The sequence below is a fragment of the Macaca fascicularis genome, chromosome 1, assembly GCF_037993035.2.
Source record: "Macaca fascicularis isolate 582-1 chromosome 1, T2T-MFA8v1.1".
NCBI lineage: Eukaryota > Metazoa > Chordata > Mammalia > Primates > Cercopithecidae > Macaca > Macaca fascicularis.
Genome location: NC_088375.1, coordinates 190,010,544 through 190,036,156, shown reverse-complemented (window position 1 = coordinate 190,036,156; position 25,613 = coordinate 190,010,544). Strand labels below are relative to the sequence as shown.

The following is a 25,613-nucleotide window of genomic DNA, read 5'->3' as shown; positions in this document are numbered from 1 at the left end:
GTGATAACAGTGAAACTACGTGCCTCAAGGTCATTTCAGATATGCCAGACTCATAACAGATGCGCACAAGAAAAAAGGTCTGTTGAATGAATGTATTATTATTATTTTTTTAACCAGGCCCTTCAAAATAGTCTTCATATAACTCCAAATGTAGAGAATGCGTATGCAATAATTGCCCACTAGAGGGCACTGTTTCACATGGTCCGCTTAGACCGGAAGTTGAGAGAAAGAAGAAATTCGCACGCCTTCAGTTTCCAATGAAACTCTGCCCGAGGGAGGGAAGGAAAGTTCCCACGGGTCCTCCATGTGATCCTAAACAGTGGGTGACCGGGGAGGATTAGAGAGTAATTTCTTTGAGTTTGCGTATACCAAATTGCAAAACCAGAGTGAAGCCCCAGGATGCTGGCAGCAGTCAGCACGGAGAAGCAGCCTGTGTCCAAGAGGAGCCTGAGTGACTGCGGGGAGAAGAGTTTAGTGGGTGACAGGGACTGATCTCAAAAGGGCAGGATTGGTTTGTTTCTTTAAACAGATATTTACTGATTATCTGTGATGTGCCAAGAACTGTGCCAGGCACTGGGGTTTTGTTTGCGTTTGCTTGTTTGCATTGAGAAGGAGAAAACTGAATGTCTTGGAAGGAGAAGGGTCGGGGGTACCCACTCCACTCCCATGTGGCATGTGTGTGGGGCAGAGTGGAGGGTTATTGGCATCCTTCCCCTGAGAAAGCTACAGGGGAAGTGGCATCCTCAGGGCAGTGTCCACTGACAACAGGAGGCGGAGAGGCTTAGGGGGCCTGGCGATTGTTTATCTTGCAGTGGGTGTCAGTGGTGGAGGAAGCTGCTGGTGGCCTCACCTCCTTTTTCATGAAGAACGCCACCTTCCCCCACCACAGCTACCAACCTGCCTGACCGGTGAGTCAGGTTAGCCACATCCTCTACTCTCCTTCCCATTATGAGAGTGTCCCCGGTTCCTATCACAGGCCCCCTCTTCTGCTTATTCTCTGAAGCACATTCCCTCAAACACTTCCCTTCTGTAGCTCACCTCTCCCTTTTTCTCTGCTGGACCATCTCCATTGACGTGCAAATATGCTTTCTATCTTCCATTTTTAAAAGAGCCCCTCTTTGGGAATTTATGGATTAAAAGAGATTTAAAAGACATGTACCAAAAAAAAAAAAAAAGGTAAAATTATAGCATTTAGGGATGTACCTCCCTCCTTGACCCCAAGTTGCCCCCCAGCTATTCATTTCTTTACCATTTCATTCCTACTTTACTTCCCAGCTGCTTTCAACCCTGTTGATCACTCCCTCGCTTTCTTTTGTTGGCTTCTGTGATAGACGTTTTCCTCCCACCGTCTGGTTTTGCCTTAGTCTCCTTTGCTTGTTTCTCCTATTTCCCTACAAGACTGTTAGGTCACCCTCTTCCTTCTCATCTCTGTATACTTTTTCCCTAAGTGGCTTCCCATGTGGATGTCTAACAGACATCTTAAATTTATGGCCAGAATTCTTGATTTTCTTCCCAAAGCTTGTCCTTCCTGTTTTCTCTATCTCGGCCAGGCACTGTGGCTCACGCCTTTAATCCCAGCACTTTGGGAGGCAGAGGCAGTCAGATCCCGAGGTCAGGAGATCGAGACCATCCTGGCTAACACAGTGAAACCCCGTCTCCACTAAAAATACAAAAAATTAGCCGGGCGTAGTGGTATGTGCCTGTAGTCCCACCTACACAGGAGGCTGAGGCAGGAGAATAGCTTGAACCCAGGAGGCAGAGGTTGCAGTGAGCTGAGATCATGCCATTTCACTCCAGCCTGGCAACAGAGCAAGACTCTGTCTCAAAAAAAAAAAAAAAAAAAAATTATCTGGGTGTGGTGGCGCACACCTGTAGTCCCAGCTACTCAGGGAGGCTGAGGCAGGAGAATTGCTCAACCCAGGAGGCAGAGGTTGCAGTGAGCCAAGATCATGCCACTGCACTCCAGTCTGGGTGACAGAGGGAGACTCCATCTCAAAAAAAAAAAAAAAATTGCGAAAATATGCTAACAAATATGTATAAGAAACAAGTTCATAGTAAAATTCAACTGTTTATAAATTTGGAAAGTGATCATTTGTAGAATACAATTTTTGTCTACTTGACCTAGAACCTGGAATTAACTTGACTTGCTAATAGAATTATCATTTCATATGTTAATATCAAAGTTGAAAGTATGGTTCTTCAGCCCCAGAGTACGACAGTGGGGCTTGTAGCTGAGCGAACTACTGCACTAACACAGTGGAATCCTCTAGAGACACTAGTGCAGGGAAACAGTGGCCATAACTGACCAAACCGAACAGACATGGACAAGGCTTTGAATGTGTGACACCTCCTCCCCTGGCCCCCTGAAACCTGGAGAGACTGGTGGTGGCAAGAACCTCATTGTTAATTTCCTTCAGTTCTTGGCTGTATAAAGTTACTTAGGTTCCTAATTCTAAGAGGTATGATTGATCTAGAAATTAATCAGAGATTTGGTTTACTTCTTTCTTCTTCATAAAAGCACATTTTTTAACTGAGATGACATTCACATAACAAAATTAACCATTTTAAAATGAACAATTCAGTGGCATTTAGTATACATTAACGGTGTTGTACAACCACCATCTCTAGTTCCAAAACGTTTTCATCCCCGCACAAGGAAACCCTGAATTCAGTGAGCATCTGTTCCCCTTCCACTCCCTTCAGTCCCTGGGAAGCCCCAGTCTTCATTCTGTCTCTATGGATTTACCTATTCCATATATTTCACATAAATGGAATCATACAATACATGACTTTATGTCTGGCTTCTTTCACTTAGCGTAATATTTTCAAGGTTCACCCACATTGTAACATGTATCAGTACTTCATTCCTTTTCATGGCTGAATAATATTCCATTGTATGTATATACCACAATTTGTTTATCCATTCATTCATTATTAGACATTTGGGCTATTTCCAGCTTTTGGCTCTTGTGAACCAGTGCTTCTATGAACATCCACATACATGTAATTGTTTGAGTACCTGTTTTCAGTTCTTTGGGGTATATACCTAGGAGTGGAATTGCTGGATCATATGGTAATTCTGTTTAACTCATTGAGGAGCCCTCTAAACTGTTTTCCACAGTAGTTGTACCATTTTACATTCCCAGCAGCAATATATGAGCATTCCAATTTCTGCACGTCCTCACCAACACTTGTTATTCTGGGGATTCTTTAGTTATAGCCATCTTAGTGGATGTGAAGCGCATTTTCCTGATGAATACGGACGGTGAACATAGACTTGTTTTATAGACTTGTTGGCCATTTGTATTTCTTCTTTGGAGAAATGTCTATTCAGGTCCTTTTTCCATTTTAAAAATTGGGTTGTCTTTTGGTTGTTGGTTTGTAAGAGTTCTTTATATATTCTAGTTTCTGTGCTCATCAAATATATGGTTTCTCCCATTCTGTAGGTTCTTTTCATCTTCTTGATAATGTCCTTTGTTGTTTTCATTTTCAATGATTTAAGTTTCTCATTTATTCATTTACTTATTCAAAAAGAATGGCGCTGGGGTGGGCACTGAGCGTATAGTGACAAATGAAACAAGTCCTTTTTCTCACAGAGCTTTGTTGCAACAGTAATACTAATGGTGATGTTAACTCATAACTACTACTAGTGACCAACAATGACTGTGTGCCCAGCATCGTTCTAAGCTCTTTTATGGTCTCATCTATTCCTCAGAACAACTCTGTGAAGTAGGTACTATTTTCCTCCCCAGTTTACAGATGAGGGAACTGAGGCACAAAGCAATTAAATAACCTGTCCACAGTCTCAAAATGATAAGTGAGAAAGCTGTAGATGGAACCCAGGCAGTCTGCCTCCTGCACCCATGCCCTCACCACCACACTGTTCTGTCTTCAGTATGAGGAGAACAAGACTTGCCTTGTTTTTACCAGCTTTGAGAATCTAATAAAAACCCAAGGACACCCTTGTAGTCCCAGAACTTTGGGAGGCCGAGGCGGGCAGATCACTTGAGGCCAAGAGTTTGAGACCTGGCTGGGTGCAGGGGCTCACACCTGTAATCCCAAAGGCAGAACTTTGGGAAGCCAAGGCGGGCAGATCCAACCTGAGGCCAGAAGTTGGAGACCAGCCCGGCCAACATAGTGAAATCCTCTCTCTACTAAAAATACAAAACTTATCCGGACATGTGGCAGGAGCCTGTAATTCCAGCTACTTGGGAGGCTGAGGCAGGAGAATTGCTTGAACCTGGGAGGCAGAGGTTGCAGTGAGCCAAGATCGTGCCACAGCACTTCAGTGTGGGCAACAAGAGCGAAACTCCATGAAACCCTGTCTCTGTCTCTTCTAAAACTACAAAGATTGGCTGGGCATGGTGGCTCACACCTGTGGTCCCAGCTACTGGGAACCACGAAAAAAAAAAAAAAAAGACAACATTATTAAGATTACAGTAAGCCATATTTTAAAAATTATGTTTTCTTAGCTTCATACCCCTCACATGGTTAAGCAAATACATCAGGATCTCTCTTTTTTTTTTTTTTTTTTTTTTTTGCAATGGAGTCTTGCTCTGTCACCCAGGCTGGAGTACAGTGGTGTGATCTTGGCTCACTGGAACCTCTGCCTCCCAGGTTCAAGCAATTCTCCTGCCTCAGCCTCCCAAGAAGCTAGAAGCTGGGATTACAGGCATGTGCCACCACACCCAGCTAATTTTTGTATTTTTAGTAGAGACAGGGTTTCACCACGTTGGTCAGGCTGGTCTCGAACTCCTAACCCTAAGTGATATACCCGCCTCAGCCTCCTAAAGTGCTGGGATTACAGGTGTGAGCCACCACACCATCTGGATCTCGTTTTAAAACTAGTATTTTTGCCTTATAGAACATGATGCCTTTGCTTTACACTTTTTTTTTTTTTTTTTTTTAGATGGAGTCTCGCTCTGTCACCCAGGCTGGAGTGCAATGGCAAGAGCCACTGAGCCTGGCCTTTTTTTTTTTTTGAGACAGTCTTTCTTTGTCACCCAGGCTGAAGTGCAGTGGCGTGATCTTGGCTCACTGCAACCTACACCTCCTGGACTCAAGAGATTCTCGTGCCTCAGCCTCCCAAGTAGCTGGAACCACAAGCACACGGTACCACGCCTGGGTAATTTTCATATTTTTAGTGAAATATGGGGTTTCACCATGTTGGCCAGGCTGGTGTCCAACTCCTGGGCTCAAGCCATCCACCCGCCTGAGGCTCCCAAAGTGCTGGGATTACAGGTGTGAGTCACTGCGCCCGGCCCTGCTTTGTACTTCTCAGCTGACGTGGGCAGTAATTTTAGCCTTTCCTGCTGTATAAGAGGCCACCTGTCCTGTACAGCTTCACTGAACAGCAGTCAGAAGGCTCTGACACTGAGGGAGACTTTCACATAAAAACCTGCTATTTTTAAAAGATGCATTACTTCCCCAAAAGTATATGAGCACTTCAACTGTGACACTTTATTTAGCGTTTATGAGAGTCTGTAAAACAGTCTTCCAAGGGATTTAACTGAAAATCTTGGGGGAAAACTTATTTCCAACTTCCCCATTTGCCGGCCCCTCAAAACATCTGTGTCCTGCCCTTGGCTTATACTGCCTCCTTTTTCAGGACAGTGGTGCTTGACTCAGGTCTCAGGGATGGTTCAAAACATCAGTACACGGACTGGTTGGGCTGGGTGAAAGCAGATACCAGTGGAAGACACACCATAGTAATTCTTTTTTTTTTTTTTTTGAGACGGAGTCTGGCTCTGTTGCCCAGGCTGGAGTGCAGTGGCCGGATCTCAGCTCACTGCAAGCTCCGCCTCCCGGGTTTACGCCATTCTCCTGCCTCAGCCTCCCGAGTAGCTGGGACTACAGGCGCCCGCCACCTCACCCGGCTAGTTTTTTGTATTTTTTAGTAGAGATGGGGTTTCACCATGTTAGCCAGGATGGTCTCGATCTCCTGACCTCGTGATCCACCCGTCTCAGCCTCCCAAAGTGCTGGGATTACAGGCTTGAGCCACCACGCCCGGCCGCACCATAGTAATTCTTGATCCAGCAATAAAAATACCACCATAGCACATACATTAGTTACTTTGTTGCCTGACTTTAAAAACAAAAGGTGTGCATAAAAGATATTTTTATTGTTTCGACATTGGACTTTGAACATGTTGTAGTTAAAGAGGTAGCAGGGGGCCGGGCGCGGTGACTCACGCCTGTAATCCCAGCACTTTGGGAGGCTGAGGCCGGTGGATCACGAGGTCAGGAGATCAAGACCATCCTGGCTAACACGGTGAAACCGTGTCTCTACTGAAAATACAAAAAAATTAGCCGGACGTGGTGGCGGGCACCTGTAGTCCCAGCTATTCGGGAGGCTGACGCAGGAGAACGGTATGAACCTGGGAGGCGGAGCTTGCAGTGAGCCGAGATCGTGCCACTGCACTCCAGCCTGAGTGACAGAGTGAGGCTCCGTCTCCGCGAGAGAGGGGGAAGAGGTAACGGGGGCCAGGTATGGTGGCTTACGCCTGTAATCTCAGTACTTTGGGAGGCCAAGGCAGGCCGATCACCTGAGGTCGGAAGTTCGAGAACACCCTGACCAACATGGAGAAACCCCCATCTCTACTAAAAATACAAAATTAGCCAGGCACGGTGGCGCATGCCTGTAATCCTAGCTACTCAGGAGGCTGAGGCAGGAGAATCGCTTGAACCCAGGAGGCAGAGGTTGCAGTGAGCTGAGATCGTGCCATTGCACTCCAGCCTGGGCAACAAGAGCAAAACTCCGCCTCAAAAAAAGTAGCAGGGTATACAGAAATCAGAGACAGACACAGAATTAATTACAGAATGTCAGGAAGATGCCTGACACTGGTCTCTTCCTTTTTTTTTTTTTTTTTTGAGACAGAGCCTTACTCTGTCACCCAGGCTGGAGTGCAGTGCGCATGCACAGCTCATTGCGGCCTCAACCTCCTGAGCTCAAGTAAGCAGCTGGGACTACAGGCACATACCACTATGCCTGGCTAATTTTTTAAATTTTTTTGTAGAGATGGGATCTCACGATGTGGCCCAAGCTGATTTGACTGCCCCCGGCCTTTTTTTTTTTTTTTTTGGAAACAGTTTTACTGTTTCCCAGACTGGAGTTGAGTGGCTTGACAGCTCACTGCAGCCTCAAACTCTTGGGCTCAAGTGATCCTCCCGCCTCAGCCTCTTACAGTGTTGGGATTGCAGGCATGAGCCACCACGCCTGACTGGTCTGTTTCTTACAGCAGTGCAACATGCCAAACATGTTCATGCTAGTGCCCTGCTGGAAAAGGAAGCAAACCTCTGTAAGGAAGAGCATTTCTCATAGGTGTCCAGTAGGTGGCAGTCTTGTCTGGACCTGCAGAGAAAGACCCGGAACCCTGGTTTTGCAAGGCTCTGGGAGCAAAGAATTATAAAACATCAGTGCTGTTAGCACCCTGGAAATGGCTGCATGGAATATCCACAGTTCCCAGATACAATGCCATTTCTGTGGCTCCTTCTGCCAAAGCAATACTAAGCCTGCTGCTACAGCCCTGTCTCTTGTTCACTGTGGTTTCCTGGGCAAGTCATTTATTCTTGGTTTCTTCATCTATTCAATATGATGATCAGACAACTGATCGCTGAGGTTTCCGCTGATGCTGATAGGCTGAGGATTCCAAAGTTCTTCTTTGGACTGGAGGAATGAATGTGTCTCTTGCACCACTAAAGTTTCCATGGAGTGTGAGTGGCAAGCATCTCACACCTGTCTTTTGTTTTCTTGAGATGGAGTCTCACTCCATTGCCCAGGCTGGAGTGCAGTGGCACAATCTTGGCTCACTGCAACCTCTACCTCCCGGGCTCAAGCGATTTTCCTGCCTCAGCCTCCTGAGTAGCTGGGATTACAGGCGCCTGCTATCACACTTGGCTAATTTTTGTATTTTTAGCAGAGACAGGGTTTCACCATGTTGGCCAGGCTAGTCTTGAACTCCTGGCCTCAAGGGATCTGCTTGCTTCAGCTTCCCAAAGTGCTAGGATTACAGGCATGAGCCACTGAGCCCAGTCACATCTGTTTCATTTACTGCTGTTTCATCAGCACCAGCACTGCACCTAGCACGAGCTCAATCCCTGTTTGTCAAATGCATGAGGATGGGCCCCACAGAGCATCCCCTCAGCTTCATGGGGCCTGAACTCTCAAACATTCAAACTCTCCTGATGATACCTCCTCCTTGAATACTCTCATCCCTCCCGAACCCGTACTCTCCTGGCTTCCTCCTATGGCTCTAGAAACTGCTTCTTGGTCTTTTATACATTCCCATTCCTCTACCAGTCCCCTAGGTGTCAATTTTTTTTTTTCCAGCATTCAACCCCAGGTTCTCTTCTCCTTCTTTGCTGTCTGTGGCACCTCGTCCACTCCCACAGCTTTAATTACCACCTACCACCTACCACCTTGATGACAGAAACAATAGTCGCTAACCTTTATAGAGTGTTAACTCTATGCTGGGTACTGCCCTTGATCTTTACTCACTTACCCATCACAACAAGCCAAGGAGGTGGACACTATTACTTTCCCCATTTTATGGGTGGAGGACAGAGTAGCTGAGTGACCTCTCTACAGCTCTAGACTCGTGTGTCCATTTGCCTTCAGAACACCTCCCCTCAGATGTCACCAGTGGACTTCTGATATTCCAGTTTCAAAGCCTTTCTTCTCCAAGGTCCCAATCTCAGTGAAATATTGAGTGAAATATTCTTGGCAGCTCAGTGAAATATCTACCCAGGCTAGAAATATTGGTAATTGTCATGTCTTTTTGCTTCCCACCTTCAACCAGCTTCTAACAAGACCAGTCAATTCTAACTCCTCAATATTCAGATCTGTTCCCTCTTCTCTATTCTGTCTCCACTGCTGTAATTCAGGTCTTCATACTGTTCACCTGCACTGGCCTCTACACCAATCTTCATCTCTCCAGTACGGCAGCCACACATGGTTCATTTTCCTAGTCCACCACCAGAGTGGAGGCAGTAGAGCTTAGTGAAGAATGTGGGCTTTGGAATCAGAACTTTTTTTTTTTTTTTTTTTTTTTTTTTGAGATGGTGTCTCACTCTGTCACCTTGACTGGAGTGCAGTGATGCAGTCTCGGCTCACTGCAATCTCTGCCGCCTGGGTTCAAGAGATTCTCCTGCCTCAGCCTCCCAAGTAGCTGGGATTACAGGCACCTGACACTGCACCTGGCTCATTTTTGTAGTTTTAGTAGAGACGGGGTTTCACCATCTTGGCCAGGCTGGTCTTGAACTCCTGACCTCGTGATCCACCCGCCTCAGCCTCCCAAAGTGCTGGGATTACAGGCATGAGCCACCGCGCCTGGCCTGCAATCAAAACTATTCTTATTAGCTATCTCATCCTGGGCGAGCTACCCAACTTTTTTGAGCCTTCCTTTTCTCTGAAATGAAAGATGAGAAAAATACCTGCTGTATTGGGTTGTTGGCACATGCAAAGCCACTCAGAAGATGGAGCTGGCCCACCTCCACAGGCTTAGCTGTGATGCATGGCCCAGCATCCCTGTTTCTCAACCAGATCTCCCTTGCCTGGCCACAAGTGTGACATGGCACTATCCAACATAGCACTTGCCACATTCTACATTCCAGCCCCTCCCTTCTCCCCATGGTTTTGCCAATTCAAGCATCACCTTCTCCAAGGAATCCTTCTCCTGATTCTCCATCCCCTATCATCTCCACTCCATCAACCAGCCTGGCTTCCTTTGTGTTCCCATGGCCCTGATAACACTGCATCATAAATGCCAGTCTCCCTATTGGTGTCCCCCACTCAGCTGTGATGTCCCTAAGGCCAGTGATTAGATCTTAGTCCTCTTCATAGCCCAAGCCCAGAGGCCTGGCACAGACAAGATGCTCAATGAGAATTTTGTTAAATGAATGAATCAATGAATAAATCAGTGATTGCTCAGCTTTAGGACATTTGGGTGTTATCAGCACCACAGGCTTTAGGCAAAGCTGCCAAAGATAGTCTTTTGTTGTCCTTTGCTTTCTGAAGGAATTGCCCTTCGTAGTAACTGCCATGATAGATGAAGAGTTGTAACTGGCTGTGGTTCCTGTGAAGACATTTGGGCAGAGACCAGTACTTTCACTTTGGGTATAAACAGTGACAGCTGTGAATTTTAAAACTCAGTCAAAAACGATTCAGTGAATAAATCTTCATTTTTCCAAGTAGCTCCAAGTGTTACAAATACACAATTAGCAAAAGATTAAGCATTTAGTGTAAAGTGAATAGTCAGAACTAGACGTTTGTCTTCTGGAGTATTTGGTTCTACATGGGCAGAAAATGCTATTTGTGGTCAGGAAATTTTCATAAAAATATCTTCACCCATTCGTTTCTACCCTGAATGTCCACCAAGTCATGTCTCGCTGCAGGAAGAGCTCTTAGGCATAGGCAGACATTTTGCCCAGGATGTCCTGGCATTACATGCTGCCAGCTTGTGCCTGGAAAGAGCCCAACTACTAATGAGGGATGTGCTGCAGGCAACAAAGCCAAGTGTCATCAGATGCATGAGGGGCCAGGCTCCAAAAAAATGAGCTGCACCAATTCAAGAAGAGGGAAGAAACCAAATAGTAGAACAAGTGAGAAACACTTTCAGGCACCAGCCAGTGCAGGCTGCGGCTGCCACGCAGCCAGAGATGTCCAGTCTGCCATTCTATTCAGATCAGAGTGTTTGGGGGAAGCCAGGGAAGCTCAAGTGCTTTGCACCTTCCCGGGGCTTGTCCCTTTCCCTCCACAATGTTGCTGGGCCTTTGATTCCAAAATAGGACCACATCTGGGCAACCAGAGGCTGCAGAGGATGGGCAGATGGGATTGCGAGGGCTACCCTGGAAGACCTGGAAGAAAGAGGCAGCCCAACGGCAGTGGCTGGTTGGTCATACGAAGCGTTTCTGGACCGGGCATGGTGGCTCACACCTGTAATCCCAGGACTTTGGGAGGCCGAGGCGGGTGGATCACCTAAGATCGGGAGTTAGACACCAGCCTGACCACCATGGAGAAACCCGTCTCTACTAAAAGTACAAAAAATTAGCTGGGCATGGTGGTGCATGCCTGTAATCCCAGCTAGTCGGGAGGCTGAGGCAGGAGAATCGTTTGACCTGGGAGGCGGAGGTTGTGGTGAGCCAAGATCGCACCATAGCACTCCAGCCTGGGCAACAAGAGTGAAATTCCATCTCCAGGAAAAAAAAGAAGACTTATCTTTCTGATCATAGTGGGCTGGGCAATTTCAACAAATATCCCTCCTGGAACTACTAAAATATCTCCAAAAAAAAAGAATGTAGTCTTATTAATAGCATTGGAGAGCAGTACAATGAAGAATTATCATACCGAAATCCAGGGGAAGCTGAGAACCCAAAAAGGTAAGCCAGCCCTCAAAGTTGAGGCCGTTTGCTGATCCTGAAGCAACTAACAGCATCAAAAGGCAAAGCACGCCAGGCATGGTGGCTCATGCCTGTAATCTCAGCACTTTAGGAGGCTGAGGCAGGTGGATCACTTGAGGTCAGGAGTTCCAGACCAGCCTGACCAACATAGTGAAACCCTTAACCTACCCCAGAACCGCAAGTAACTAGGATTAGCGGTACCCCCAACACACTAAGTTAGATTTTAGTAGGTCCACCCCATCCTCCCAGAATGCCAAGACCAACAAACATAAAACACTACATTAAGATATCTATCTTTGTCAAACTAGATATTTAGCCCTGCCTAAGCAGGACGTCAAAAAATTTGGTGGTAAACTCACAATTGTTTCTCTCCACGGAAATCTTTAGTAAAAGGCGAAAGATTTATTCGTTATGAAGAGAAACTAGAGCATAGCTACTGCTCTTGTGCCTGGCGTCCCTGATATTGACTGATCCCCCTACACTTACGGTGCCTTTGGACCCGCAGACAGAAGCTTTTCTTCCACTCTAGAAAATTGTCCTAAACATTTCTCACTGGGTAAAATCTCCTGACAAAGAAAAAAATTTTTTAAATATTATTATTCAAGCAGATAACCCTGGTAATAATTCTCATATCTACATTGCATTATGGGATGCAAATGAGCTGAGTGGGGAACAAGGACTTTCCCTAAACCCTCTATCTTACTGGTAAATGGAGAGAGAGAGGCACTTGACTACTGAGCTGGTAGTCAAGTTCTATCTTCCATGTAGCCGCCACATGTGTTCAGAGTAGCAGTGGCGGGTGCACAGTGACTCACACCTGTAATCCTGCACCTCAGGAGGCAGAGGTAGGAGGATCGCTTGAGCCCAGGAGTTCAAGACCAGCCTGGACAACATAGTAAGACCTTGTCTCAGAAAAAAAGTAAAATTTAAATAATAAAAAAAAAAGGCCAGCGAAGTGGCTCATGCCTGTAATCCCAGCACTTTGAGAGGCCGAGGCAGGTGGATCACCTGAGGTCAGGAGTTCAAGCCCAGCCTTGCCAACATAGTGAAACCCTGTCTCTACTAAAAATACAAAAATTAGCAGGGCGTGGTGGCAGACGCCTGTAATCCCAGCTACTTGGGAGGCTGAGGCAGGAGTATCGCTTGAACCTGGGAGGCAGAGGTTGCAGTGAGGGATTGCACTCCAGCCTGAGTGACGAGAGTGAAACTCTGTCTCAAAAAAAAAAAAAAAAAAAAAAAGTAGCATTTACCTGCCAGGTGCAGTGGCTCATGCCTGCAATCCCAGCACTTTGGGAGGCCGAGGAGGGTGGATCACGAGGGCAGGAGTTCAACACCAGCCTGGCCAAGATGGTGAAACCCTGTCTCTACTAAAAATACCAAAAAAAAATTAGCCAGGCGTGGTGGTGGGCGCCTGTAATCCCAGCTACTCGGGAGACTGAGGCAGGAGAATCTCTTGAACCCAGGAGGTGGAGGTTGCAGTGAGCCAAGATCGTGCCACTGCACTCCAGCCTGAGCGACAGACTCCGTCTCAAAAAAAAAAAAAAAGGTAGCATTTACGCTGGTGTGCCATCACCTTAGCATCTCCTCCTGCCCCCTCTACCTCTGTGGTTCCTTCCTCTTCTTTACAAAAACAATCCTTGCCGATTTTCTCTGGTGCTCCCACAGCCCAACCACTGACTCCTTCCACAGCACCTGTCACCGTATCATCGCTGCCTGTTTGTGCATGCTTACGGAGGGTTGGTCGAATGAATGAATTCAGTCTGTATCTTCAACACCCAATGCCGCGCCTGGCACGATAGGTATTCACATGCAGCCGTGCCGAAAGGCTGAGTGAATGCTGGACTGAATGAACGCCTGTAAAATATCTACAGGAAAGCCTGCAGGAAACGCCCTCCATAAATTCTAGTCCCTTTCTCCTTCCTAACCAAATCCTCCCCTCCTTCTGCTTCCACCATTTCCTAGCTGTGTAGCTTAGGCAAAGTGGTTTACCTCTCTGTGCCTAATTTTGGCAAAGGTAAAACGGGGAAGTGAACCTCATCTGGTTCTGGAGAGCTTCCACGGATGCTGTATGGGAAGCCTGGCACCGTGCCTGGTGGAGAGGGCTCGACGATAGTTAGAAGGAGTGCCTACCTTGCTTCCCCTTTCTCATTTCCTGCCACAAGTCTCTCACCCACTTTCTCTGTCTCCCTCTCACCCCTTGTCTTTCTCCATCTTGTCTTCCTATAAAGACCCAGCACTTCCCTCCTCCATGAAACCTGGATTCCTCCAAGGCGAAGGTCCACCTCTGTGGGGCCTCTCAGCTTCCAGCGCTGACATCCTAGGCCGCCTCGACAGATGGACCACCATACAACCCTTCCTCCTCCCCCTTCAGCCCCCGCCTCCTGTTCTTCAACTGAGGTTCGCTTTCCCAGCTCCCCCACGCCCTGCACAGCCCTGGTCAGTAAAAGGTCGAGAGGAGGACAGTGACGAGTGGCGACTTGGTTCACGGAGTTCTTTGCTTCCTCGGTGGTGGAGGGGCCTGGGGCCTCTCACCAGCACCTCTGCCCTTCCCCAGCCATCGAGTTGATCAAGGACCTCGTGGGTTACGATGTGCGCCAGGCGCTGCTCAAGGGCCTCGTGGCGCTGCTGATACCGTCGGTCAAGGAGACCTCCAAATTGCAGGCCAAGATCCTCAGTGGTAGGGACCTGCTCAGATGGGGCTGCCTGGGCCAAGGGAGGGGGGTCTCCTGCCTCACGGCCGCCCCCTCCTCAGACCCCTCAGTTCTCCAGCTCGCCCCCAGCCTGCCGATGTTTTTGCAGCAGGCCGCGGCCGCCAAGGCCATCGGGTAAGCGGGCAGAGGGTAGTGGGTGGCTACAAGCCTGGTTTGGCGCTGCCCGCGGGCCCCGGGAGCGCTCAGGACGCTGTGCGCCGGGTGGGCGGGGGTGTGCGCTGGGTGAGCCCAGGGCATCGGCCCAGCCCGAATCCCCCGGCCCAGGGTCCTGGCACGCAACGACATGAGCATCGCCGAGGAGCTGCTGTACCTGCACGTGGTGCACGGCCTAATGGCCGCCATGGGCAACATGGACCACAGCAACAGCCAGCGGCTGGCCAGCCTCACGCTGGAGGTGCGCACTGCGGCTAGCGAGGGGGCGGGAAGGGCTGCGGCAGCCACAGTCCCGCCGCCCCCGCAGTCACGCCGCCCCGCCCGCGCGGCGCAGTGCTTCGTGCAGATGTTCCCGTTGGTAGCGGAGCACGTGCGCAAGGGCATGGGAGAGGAACTCTACCAGCTCTTCCTGGTAAGTGCGCCCTCAGACGGCGACTCGGACAGTGTGGTGCCCCTTCACACAGTCCCCATCCTGGAGCGTTCCACATGCAGAGTGGACCTGGCCACCAGCTGCAGGAGGGACTGCTCTGGCCTAGGCTCCTCCACCCGCCACTTTCCTGTTCCCTTTCCTGCCCTTTCGGTCAGGCTGCCAACTCGCCCCCCACCTGCAACATCCCTCTGCCAAGCCCAACTCCAAGTCCAGACTGCCCTGGCACCCCAGCCGGGTCCCCCTTGCTCCTGTCCTCAGAGCAACGCTGAGGACTTGTACATGAAATTAGACAGCATTCAGGCGGACATCTTGGCGGCCAACAAAGTCAATATTACCAAAGGTGAGTGTGGGACGAAGGAAGCCGGGCACAGGCGCCGCCAGCACAGCCTCACGTCCGCCTTTCTTGCCTGCAGCCCTGCGCCTCCATGGCGGCTCCTACAGCATGAACATTCTCTATGGCTCGCATGATTCGGCTCAGATGGCCTACCTCACACACTTCGAGAAGGAGGATGTGGAATCAAAGGAGTAACAACCCCTGTGGCAAACCAGGAAGGCCAAGGCTGCGGGGCAGGGAAGCCTGGCAAGAGGAAGGCGTCTGGGGTCAAGCTCAGAGCCACTCCACTTGGCTCCAGGGGGGGAGACGGGGATTAGGCACCCCGGAAGGGCAGAGGGAGAACCGCTGGCTGTGAAGAGTCAATAAACAGCCTTGATACCTGTCTGTTCTTTGTGTGTGTGGAGGGGGAGGGAGGTCAAGTGAGAGCTATGATGACAGGTGGTGGTGCCTGTGCTCCTCAAGTTAAAAAGCACATCCAAGTTTAAGACAGTGGCTTGCACCTGTAATCCTAGCTACTCTGCAGGCTGAAGGAAGAGGATCTCTTGAGCCTGGGAGTTGGAAGCCAGCATGGACAACAAAGCAAGACCCCATCTCAAAAACAGGCCAGGCACAGTGGCTCACGCCTGTAATCCTGGCACTTTGGGAGGCTGAGGCAGGCGGATCACCTGAGGTCAGGAGTTCGAGACCAGCCTGACCAACATGGTCAAACTCCATCTCTACTAAAAAAATTAAAAATAAATAAAAAATTAGCCGGGTGTGGTGGCACACACCTGTAATTGCAGCTACTCGGGAGGCTGGGGCAGGAGGATCACTTCAACCCAGGAGGTAGAGGCTGCAGTGAGCCAAGATCACACTACTGCACTCCTGCCTGGGCGACAGGGCGAGACTCCTTCTCAAAAAAAAAAAAAAAAAAAAAAAAAAAGCAGATCCAGAGGGAAGGGCCACCAACACCCTGGAAGGTTCAAGGGCATAGCCTGAATAGAGGGCCTCCCCTCCATTCCCTGGGTCCCTCCAGAACTCCCTGCCCACCTGGTTTTTCTCCGGCTGTTACATTAAAGGGGGTCATTTGATCCTAATGGGTCCTTTCCTTGCCTGGTACCATTTGCACCAACAGAACAAGGCCAGGTTCCATAAAGCAGAGCAGAAGCTTTATTCATTGATCTAGGAGACAGCAACAGGAGAAGGCCAAATGCCTAGGCAGATAGGGGTGGGTCCCCAGTGAAACCCCACCTTCAAGCCAAAAACAGCCTGAAGGCTGAAAGACCGATTGCTGGTCCTGGATGAAACCCACAATCCAGAGTGAGAACTTCTGTTTCTGTTTGCCTACCCTTTCCTGATTGATTCTTTTTGAATAATGCCTTTTAACCAACTGAATGTTGCCTTTTCCAGTACTACCTATGGCCTGCCCTTCCCCCATTCTGAGCCCATAGAAGCACTGGACTCAGCCATATTAGGGGAACTTTCCCACTTTCAGGTAGGGGGACCACCCCCCACGGCCACCAAAAGCTGTTTTATCACTCAGTAAAACCCCACCTTGCTCACTCTTCAATTGTCAGTGCCTCCTCATTCTTCTTGGGCTCATGGGATGAGAACTCCAGAACCAGTGCTTAAACTAGACTCCGCCAACTGGGCTGAGTGGGTGGGTCGCCTCCTGCAGCAAGTAAAGGCCATGTCCTGCAGCAGGTAACCTGGCGAGTGAGACCTGGTAGGGCATTGCTAGCCGGAGGTCCCCAGCTTGCAAAGTCACCAAGAAGAAAATCTTGAATCATAGGAATGGAGAAGGGGAGCTAATGCTCCAAGCACCTTCTCCCAGGGGGAGGGGCCTGGTAAAGGGGAAATCTTAAGGGTTCTTAGGGCAGGTAGGCGGAGACTGGGTTGAGGATTTCTGGAAAAAGGTAGGTTCTTCCAGGAGGGGCTGGAGTGTGCATAGTCTTTGTTTTTTTGTTTTTTGTTGTTTTGGGTTTTTTTGTTTTGAGGCAGAGTCTTGCTGTATCGCTAGGCTGGAGTGCAGTGGCACCATCTCAGCTCACTGCAACCTCGGCCTCCCGAGTAGCTGGGACTACAGGCGCGCACTATCATGCCCAGCTAATTTTTGTATTTTTAGTAGAGATAGGGTTTCACCATCTTAGCCAGACTGGTCACGAACTCCTGACCTCATGATCTGCCTGCCTCGGCTTCCCAAAGTGCTGGGATTATAGGCCTGAGCCACCACACCCAGCCTTTTTTTTCTTTTTTTTTTTGACAGGGTCTCACTCTGTTGCTCAGGCTGGAGTGCAGGGGTGCAATCTCGACTCACTGCAACCTCTGCTTCCCAGGCTCAAGCAATTCTCATGCCTTAGCCTCCAGAGTAGCTGGGGCTACATGTGTGCGCCACCACCACACTCAGCTAATTTTTTTTTCTTTTTTTGTAGAGATGAGGTCTCACTATGTTGTCCAGGGTGGTCTCCAACTCCTGGGCTCAAGTGATCCCCTGCCTTGGCCCCCCAAAGTGCTGGGATTGTAGGCATGAGCCACTGTGCCTGGCTTGAGTGTGCCTAGTCTTGTTTTTTCTTTTGAAGATTTCTCCTCTTCAATTCAGTCTCATTCAAGTTGGAGTGAGGCAGGGCTCCTGGTCTGGAGTCTCTTTTTTATCTGCTTTACACCCTGCTGATTTCATCCTGTCTCAGAACTTTAAGTATCATTATAGGCCAATGACTCCTACATTTCTATTTCCAGCAAAATATTTCTACCTCATTGTGTCTAAAACTGAACTCCTAATCTCGCGCCGCTTTCCCCAATTCAACTCATGGCAACTCATCCTTCCTATAAAACAAAACAAAATAGTGGAGTGCTTTTTGATGTCTGTCTTTAGCATCCATATCTATTAGATCTGTTGGCTCTATCTTCCAAATACATCCAGAATCCAACCATATCTCACTACCTCTATTGCTAATATTCTGGGCTGAGCCACTATCATCTCTCTGCAATGTTATTCTGCTTTTCTCCCTCTTCCTCTTCTCTTTTCTTTTTTTTTTTTTTTTTGAGATGAAATGTCACTCTGTCACCCAGGCTGGAGTGCAGTGGTATGATCTAGGCTCACTGACACTCACCACCTCCTGGACTCAAGCAGTTCTCCTGCCTCAGCCTCCCAAGTAGTTAGGATTACAGGCTCCTGCCACCACGCCTAGCTAATTTTTGTATTTTTAGTAGAGACGGGGTTTCACCATGTTGGCCAAGGTGGTCTCGAACTCCTGACCTCAAATTATCCACTCACTTCAGCCTCCCAAAGTACTGGGATTACAGGCATGAGCCACCGGGCCCAGCCTATTATTATTTTATTACTTTAGAGATCCGGTTTCACTGTGTTGCCCAGGGTGGTCTCGAACGCCTGGGCTCAAGTAATGTGCCCACCTTGGCCTCCCAAAGTGCTGGGATTACAGGCGTGAACCACCGTACCTGGTCAATACCTGTTCTAATATGACAGCCAGGGTTATCCTTTTAAGCTTCAGATTTATCACTGTGCTGAAACCTTGCAGGGCTCCCCATTTCGCTGAATGAAGGCCCTAGGTGCTCAGGTTTCCCTCTTCTGCCTCTGTCTCTCCTTCACTCTGCTCCAGGCACAATGGACTCCCTTGCGGTTGTTTTTTTTTTTTTTTTTTTTTTTTTTTTTTTTGCAATTGGCAAACAGGCTGGGCACGGTGGCTCACGCCTGTAATCCCAACACTTTGGGAGGCCAAGGCGGGCGGACCATGAGGTCAGAAGATTGAGACCATCCTGGCTAACACAGTGAAACCCCGTCTCTACTAAAAATACAAAAATTTAGCCGGGCGTGGTGATGGGCGCCTCTAGTCCCAGCTACTCGGGAGGCTGAGGCAGGAGAATGGCATGAGCCAGGGAGGCAGAGCTTGGAGTGAGCCGAGATCAGGCCACTGCCCTCCAGCCTGGGCGACAGAACAAGACTCTGTCTCAAAAAAAAAAAAAAAAAAAAAAAGGCAAACAAGCTCTTGTCTCAAGGCTATTGTACTGACTGTTCACTCTGCCTAGAACTTCACCCCATATATCCACATGGCTCACTCCCCTACCTCTCTTCAACTCTACAAGAAGGCCTACTCTTTTTAAATTGCAATGCACACTACGACTCTCTATACTCATCATCTCCCTTCCCATCTTACTCTGTTTTTTTTTTTCCACGGCATTACTTTATTATGTTTATTAATTGTATGTCCTCCGCCTGACTGTAAACTCCACGAGGACAGGGATACTGTTAGGACAATGCCTGGCATGCATGAATCAGTGACTGAGGTATTGTGAGGGAATAGTCCCTCCAAGTCGGAGGAAATGAAGTCAGATGGCAGTAATTCTCCAGGATGCCACAAGAGGGCATCACCAGCCCTGACATTGTTGGTCTAAGGCAGTTCTGCTTTCCCCAAACTTATTTTAAGCCTCAGCTTTCCTTTTTTTGTACCTACAGAGGAGAGAAGAGTTAACTATACATATATATATGTTTTGTTATGTTTTCTTTAAAGCTAAATGGATTTCCTATTTTTTTTAATTAATTAATTAATTTATTTATTTGTTTGTTTATTTTGAGACAGAGTCTCACTCTGTTCCCAGGCTGGAGTGCAGTGGCGTGGTCTTGGCTCACTGCAACCTCCGCCTCCTGGGTTCAAGCGATTCTCCTGTAACTGGGACTACAGGCATGCGGCACCACGCCTGGCTAATTTTTTATCTCGGTTTACTGCAAGCTCCGCCTCCCAGGTTCATGCCATTCTCCCGCCTCAGCCTCACTAGTAGCTGGGACTACAGGTGCCTGCCACCTTGCCCTGCTAATTTTTTTTGTATTTTTAATAGAGATGGGGTTTCACCGTGTTAGCCAGGATGGTCTTGATCTCCTGACCTCGTGATCCGCCCGCCTTGGCCTCCCAAAGTGCTGGGATTACAGGCATGCACCACCGCGCCCGGCCTATTTTACTTTTTTGACAGAGTCTCTCTGTCACCCAGGCTGGAGTGCAATGTCACAATCTCGGCGCACTGCAACCTCCACCTCCCGGGTTCAAGCGATTATCCTGCTTCAGCCTCCCGAGTAGCTGGGATTACAGGCGCCTGCCACCGTGCCCACGCCCAGCTAACTTTTGTATTTTCAGTAGAGACGGGGGATCACCATGTTGGCCAGGCTGGTCTTGAACTCCTAACCTCAAGTGATCCACCCGCCTTGGCCTCCCAAAGTGCTGGGATTACAGGTGTGAGCCACCGTGTCAGGCTGGATTTCCTATCCTTTACGTTGCGATCAAGTCATTTTTAGTTTTTAGTCTTTTTTCTTTTTCTTTTTCTTTCTTTTTTTTTTTTGTCATTTGGTTTTAGTTTTAGTCTTGAAATGTTTTCTTTTGTATAATGGTAAAAAATAGTACCCCAGAACTTTTCTGGAAATTTTAATAATTGGGAAATCCAAAAATCTAGGAACCACTGGGCTAAAGTGATCATAATTTAAAAAAAAAAAATTTTTTTTTTTTTTTTTGAGACGGAGTCTCGCTCTGTCGCCCAGGCTGGAGTGCAGTGGCGCGATCTCGGCTCACTGCAAGCTCCGCCTCCCGGGTTCACGCCATTCTCCTGCCTCAGCCTCCCGAGTAGCTGGGACTACAGGCGCCCACAACCGCGCCCGGCTAATTTTTTGTATTTTTAGTAGAGACGGGGTTTCACCGTGGTCTCGATCTCCTGACCTTGTGATCCGCCCGCCTCGGCCTCCCAAAGTGCTGGGATTACAGGCGTGAGCCACCGCGCCCGGCAATTTTTTTAAATAAAATAAAAAAACCTTTAAAAACTAAACTGGCCAAGCGGGAAGCGGTGGCTCACGGGAGGCCGAGGTGCTTGAATCAGTTGAGGCCAGGAGTTCTAAGGCTGCAGTGAGCTATGATCGTGCCACTGCACTCCAGACTGAATGACACAGTGAGACCCTGTTTCTAGAATTAATCCAGGAGGCAGAGATTAGTCACTGTTCTCCATCCTAGAGAATGAGTAAAACTCCATTTACAAAAAAATAAGTGACACCCCCAATAACAGTATGGTTTAAGCTGAATGAACAAACGAAATGCCACTTCACACACAGCAACGAGCAAACAGCTTCAAGAATGTTACAGTATACAGATGATCTTCGTCTGACTTTTGAACACTCTTAGTTAGTCCCACAAACGTGAGACCTCAAAAAATTGGCTTAAGACTCGGAATTGTTCCTCTCCACGGAAATCTTTAGTAAAAGGCGAAAGATTTATACGATTTGAAGAGAAACCAGAGTATACCCTGCCATTCGTTGCACACAGTCCTCGGGTGACGGTCACTACTAGATTAGCAATGGTTACTATTAACCAAAGGAGCTAGCGACTTCTGTTTTTATCTCAGACAATTGTGTGAAAGGAGCTTCGTTTTTATGATAAAGGAAAAAGGGGAAAAAAGGGAGAATCTCCTTTTAAAGTAGGACGTGTTCTGTGTGCAATGCATTGTGGGTATGTAAATGATGTGCTGAGTCACCACCCCCCCTCGGTTTCCAGAAATACCCTAAATAGTTCGTTACTTTTTCTAGGCGTTGGGCCACCACCAGGGGACAGAGCAGAAGCCAGATTTTCAGAACTATAGATGCCTGGTCTAACTAGAAAGTGACTTTATTTTGGGCGGATCACCTGAGGTCAGGAGTTCAGGACTGGCCTGACTGACATGGAGAAACCCCGTCTATACTTAAAAAAAAAAAAGGCCGGGCGCGGTGGCTCACGCCTGTAATCCCAGCACTTTGGGAGGCCGAGACGGGCGGATCACGAGGTCAGCAGATCGAGACCATCCTGGCTAACACAGTGAAACCCCGTCTCTACTAAAAAAAATACAAAAAACTAGCCGGGCGAGGTGGCGGGCGCCTGTAGTCCCAGCTATTCGGGAGGCTGAGGCGGGAGAATGGCGTAAACCCGGGAGGCGGAGCTTGCAGTGAGCTGAGATCCGGCCACTGCACTCCAGCCTGGGCGACAGAGCGAGACTCCGTCTCAAAAAAAAAAAAAAAGTACAAAATAAGTTGGGCGTGGTGGTGCATGACTGCAATCCCAGCTACTTGGGAGGCTGAGGCAGGAGAATCGCTTGAACCCAGGGGGTGAAGGTTGCAGTGAGCCGAGGTCGCACCACTGCACTCCAGCTTGGGCAACAAGAGCGAAACTCCGTCAAAAAAAAAAAGTGACCTTATTTTGTAATTGGCACTTAAAGTAAAAAAAAAAAAAAAAAAAAAAAGAGCCGTAAAATAATTGTATTCACACAGTCATTTACCAAAAATTTATTGAGTACTAGGAAATCCTGTGCTAGGAGACAGGCACGTGTGATGAGCGCTGATAATAGAATGTTCAGTGAGTGACATGTGCCAAGCATGAAAGGATCCAAAGAAGTAGGGTGGTGATGACATTCTAGGCAGAGGGACACCCTAAGCAGTGTGAGCCAAGTGGTGACAGGGCAAGTGGCTAAATCACAGGGACCACATCTTGATGGACCTTCCATACCAAGCTAACTTGGATTTACCTTAAGGACAATGAGGAGTCACTGAAAAGCTTTAAAGGAGAACATGATCAGATTAGTGTTTTTTTTGTTTGTTTGGTGTGGTTTTTTTTGGAGACAGGGTCTCACTCTGTCACCCAGGTTGGATGGCAGTGGCGGGATCATGGCTCACCACAGCCTCGATCTCCAGGCTCAGGTTCAGGTGATCCTCCCACCTCAGCCTCCCAACTAGCTGGGACTACAGGTATGTGTCTTCACGCCCAGCTAATTTTTGTATTTTTTCTTTTTTTTTTTTTTTGAGACGGAGTCTAGCTCTGTTGCCCAGGCTGGAGTGCAGTGGCCGGATCTCAGCTCACTGCAAGCCCCGCCTCCCGGGTTCACGCCATTCTCCTGCCTCAGCCTCCCGAGTAGCTGGGAGTACAGGCGCCCGCCACCTCGCCCGGCTAATTTTTTTTGTATTTTAGTAGAGACGGGGTTTCACCGTGTTAGCCAGGATGGTCTCGATCTCCTGAACTCGTGATCCGCCCGTCTCGGCCTCCCAAAGTGCTGGGATTACAGGCTTGAGCCACCGCGCCCGGCCTAATTTTTGTATTTTTTATATGGACAAGTTTTTGCTGTGTGGCCCAGGCTGCTCTAGAACTCCTGAGCTCAAGTGATCCTCATGCCTCAGCCTCCCAAAGTGCTGGGATTACAGGCATGAGCCACTCACTGCGCCTGACCAGATTAGTGTTTTAAAGCATCATCAGCATCACTTCCTGTTACAGGTGAATTGTGTCCCCCACCTCCACCCCACCCCCAAAATTCATATATTGAAGTCCTAATTCCCATCACCTCAGAATGTGACTTTGTTTGGAAAAGGATCATTGCAGATGTAATATATTAAGATGAGGGCTCTAGAACTGCAAGACAACAAGTTTCTGTCATGTAAGCCACCAGTTTTGTGGTACTTTGTTCAGGGATCGCTAGCAAAGACACCTATTGCACCTGGGTACTTCTTAGAAATGCAAATTATCAGGCCCCACTCCAGACCAGATGACTCAGGAAAGAGAGGAAAAAATCTAGGCTAGGTCCAAGAGAAAAGGGACATAAAGAAGAGGTGCAGCAGAAGGAGCATGTGAAGGAGAAGAGGAGGCAGGAGGGAAACCAGCGCAGAAACCAAGGGCAGAAAGAAGTTGCAAGAAGGGGCCGGGCGCGGTGGCTCACGCCTGTAATCCCAGCACTTTGGGAGGCTGAGGCGGGCGGATCACAAGGTCAGGAGATCAAGACCATCCTGGCTAACACAGTGAAACCCTGTTTCTACTAAAAATACAAAAAATTAGCCGGGCGTTGTGGCTGGGTGACAGAGCGAGACTCCATCTCAAAAAAAAAAAAAAAAAAAAAAAAACAAACAAAGTTGCAAGAAGGGGATGGTCAGGCCAGGTGCCTAAAATCCCAGCACTTTGAGAGGCCGAGGCAGGCAGATCACCTGAGGTCCGGAGTTCGAGACTAGCCTGGCCAAAATGGTGAAACTCCATCTCTACTAAAACTACAAAAATTACCCGGGCGTAGTAGCGGGCATCTGTAATCCCAGCTACTCGGGAGGCTGAGGCAGGAGAATCCCTTGAACCCAAAAGGCAGAGGTTGCAATCAGCCAAGATCATGCCACCACACTCCAGCCTGGGTGACAGAATGAGACTCTGTCTCAAAAAAAAAAAAAAAAAAGGCTGAGTGTGGTGGTTCACGCCTGTAATCTCAGCACTTTGGGAGGACAAGGCAGGCGGATCACCAGGTCAGGAGTTCGAGACCTGCCTGGTCAATATGGTGAAACCCCACCTCTACTAAAAGTAAAAAACTTAGGCAGGCATGGTGGCGTGTGCCTGTAGTCCCAGACACTCAGGAAGCTGAGGCAGAAGACTCTCTTTTTTTTTTTTTGAGACGGAGTCTCGCTCTGTCGCCCAGGCTGGAGTCCAGTGGCCGGATCACTGCAAGTTCCGCCTCCCGGGTTTAGGCCATTCTCCTGCCTCAGCCTTCCGAGTAGCTGGGACTACAGGCACCCGCCACCTCGCCCAGCTAGTTTTTTTTTTTGGTATTTTTTATTAGAGACGGAGTTTCACCGTGTTAGCTAGGATGGTCTTGATCTCCTGACCTTGTGATCCGCCCGTCTCAGCCTCCCAAAGTGCTGGGATTACAGGCTTGAGCCACCTAGCGCGGCCCTAGAGGACTCTCTTGAACCTAGGAGGCAGAGATTGCAGTGAGCCAAGATCATGCCATTGCACTCTAGCCTGGTGACAGAGCAAGAGTCTGTGTCAAAAAAAAAAAAAGGACTGGGCGTGGTGGCTCACGCTTGTAATCCCAGCACTTTAGGAGGCCAAGGAGGGCAGATCACGAGGTCAGGAGATCGAGACCATCCTGGCTAACACAGTGAAACCCCGTATCTACTTAAAAAAAAAAAAGTACAACAATTAGCTGGGCGTGGGGGCATGTGCCTGTAATTTCAGCTACTCGAGAGGCTGAGGCAGGAGAATCGCTTGAACCCGGGAGGCAGAGGTTGCAGTGAGCCGAGATCGTATCACTGCACTCCAGCCTGGCGACAAAGCTAGACTCCGTCTCAAAAAAAAAAGAAAGGACTGGTCACCTATGTCAAATGAATGGTCAAGTGAGATAGGGACTACAAACACCACCGGATTTCTTTTTTTTTTTTTTTTGAGACGGAGTCTCGCTCAGTTGCCCAGGCTGGAGTGCAGTGACGCGATCTTGGCTCACGGCAAGCTCCGCCTCCCGGGTTCACGCCATTCTCCTGCCTCAGCCTCCCAAAGTGCTGGGATTACAGGCGTGAGCCACCGCACCCAGCCTTTTCTCTGGTTTTTTTTTTTTTTTTTTGAGATAGAGTCTCTGTCACCCAGCCTGTAGTACAGTGGTGCGATCTCAGCTCACTGCAACTGGCAACTCCCGCCTTCTGGGTTCAAGCGATTCCTGTGCCTCAGCCTCCCGAGTACCTGGGATTACAGACGTGTGCCATCACACCCAGCTGATTTTTGTATTTTTAGTAGAGATAGGGTCTCGCTATGTTGGCCAGACTGGTCTTGAACTCCTGGCCTCAAGTGATTCTCTT

At 48.6% G+C, this 25,613-nt stretch overlaps 1 protein-coding gene and 2 non-coding genes across 19 annotated transcripts in view; 1 reads left to right on the top strand and 2 right to left on the bottom strand.

Annotated features, from left to right (window-relative positions):
- Positions 1-15,409, top strand: part of ARMH1 (armadillo like helical domain containing 1) — a 51,892-nt gene extending 36,483 nt beyond the window's left edge. For 4 of the 17 annotated variants that reach the window (XM_045386570.3, XM_045386545.3, XM_045386553.3 and 1 more), the window contains 3 exons: positions 13,952-14,222; positions 14,373-15,031; positions 15,105-15,409. In XM_045386570.3, the coding sequence (XP_045242505.2) occupies positions 13,952-14,222; positions 14,373-15,031; positions 15,105-15,220 (1,046 nt within the window). In that variant the 3' untranslated portion in view covers positions 15,221-15,409. Of the gene's footprint in view, positions 1-13,625; positions 14,223-14,372; positions 15,032-15,104 lie in introns of those variants that run through there. The other 13 variants (XR_012421054.1, XR_012421053.1, XM_005543598.5 and 10 more) reach the window with 13 other exon arrangements.
- Positions 11,712-11,828, bottom strand: LOC123570761 (U5 spliceosomal RNA). The gene has a single exon (XR_006695009.2). It is a non-coding gene; the product is annotated as a U5 spliceosomal RNA (small nuclear RNA).
- A 5,770-nt stretch (positions 15,410-21,179) lies between the features above and the next one.
- On the bottom strand, positions 21,180-21,295 carry LOC123570728 (U5 spliceosomal RNA). The gene has a single exon (XR_006694981.2). It is a non-coding gene; the product is annotated as a U5 spliceosomal RNA (small nuclear RNA).
- Between the last annotated feature and the right edge of the window lie 4,318 nt (positions 21,296-25,613).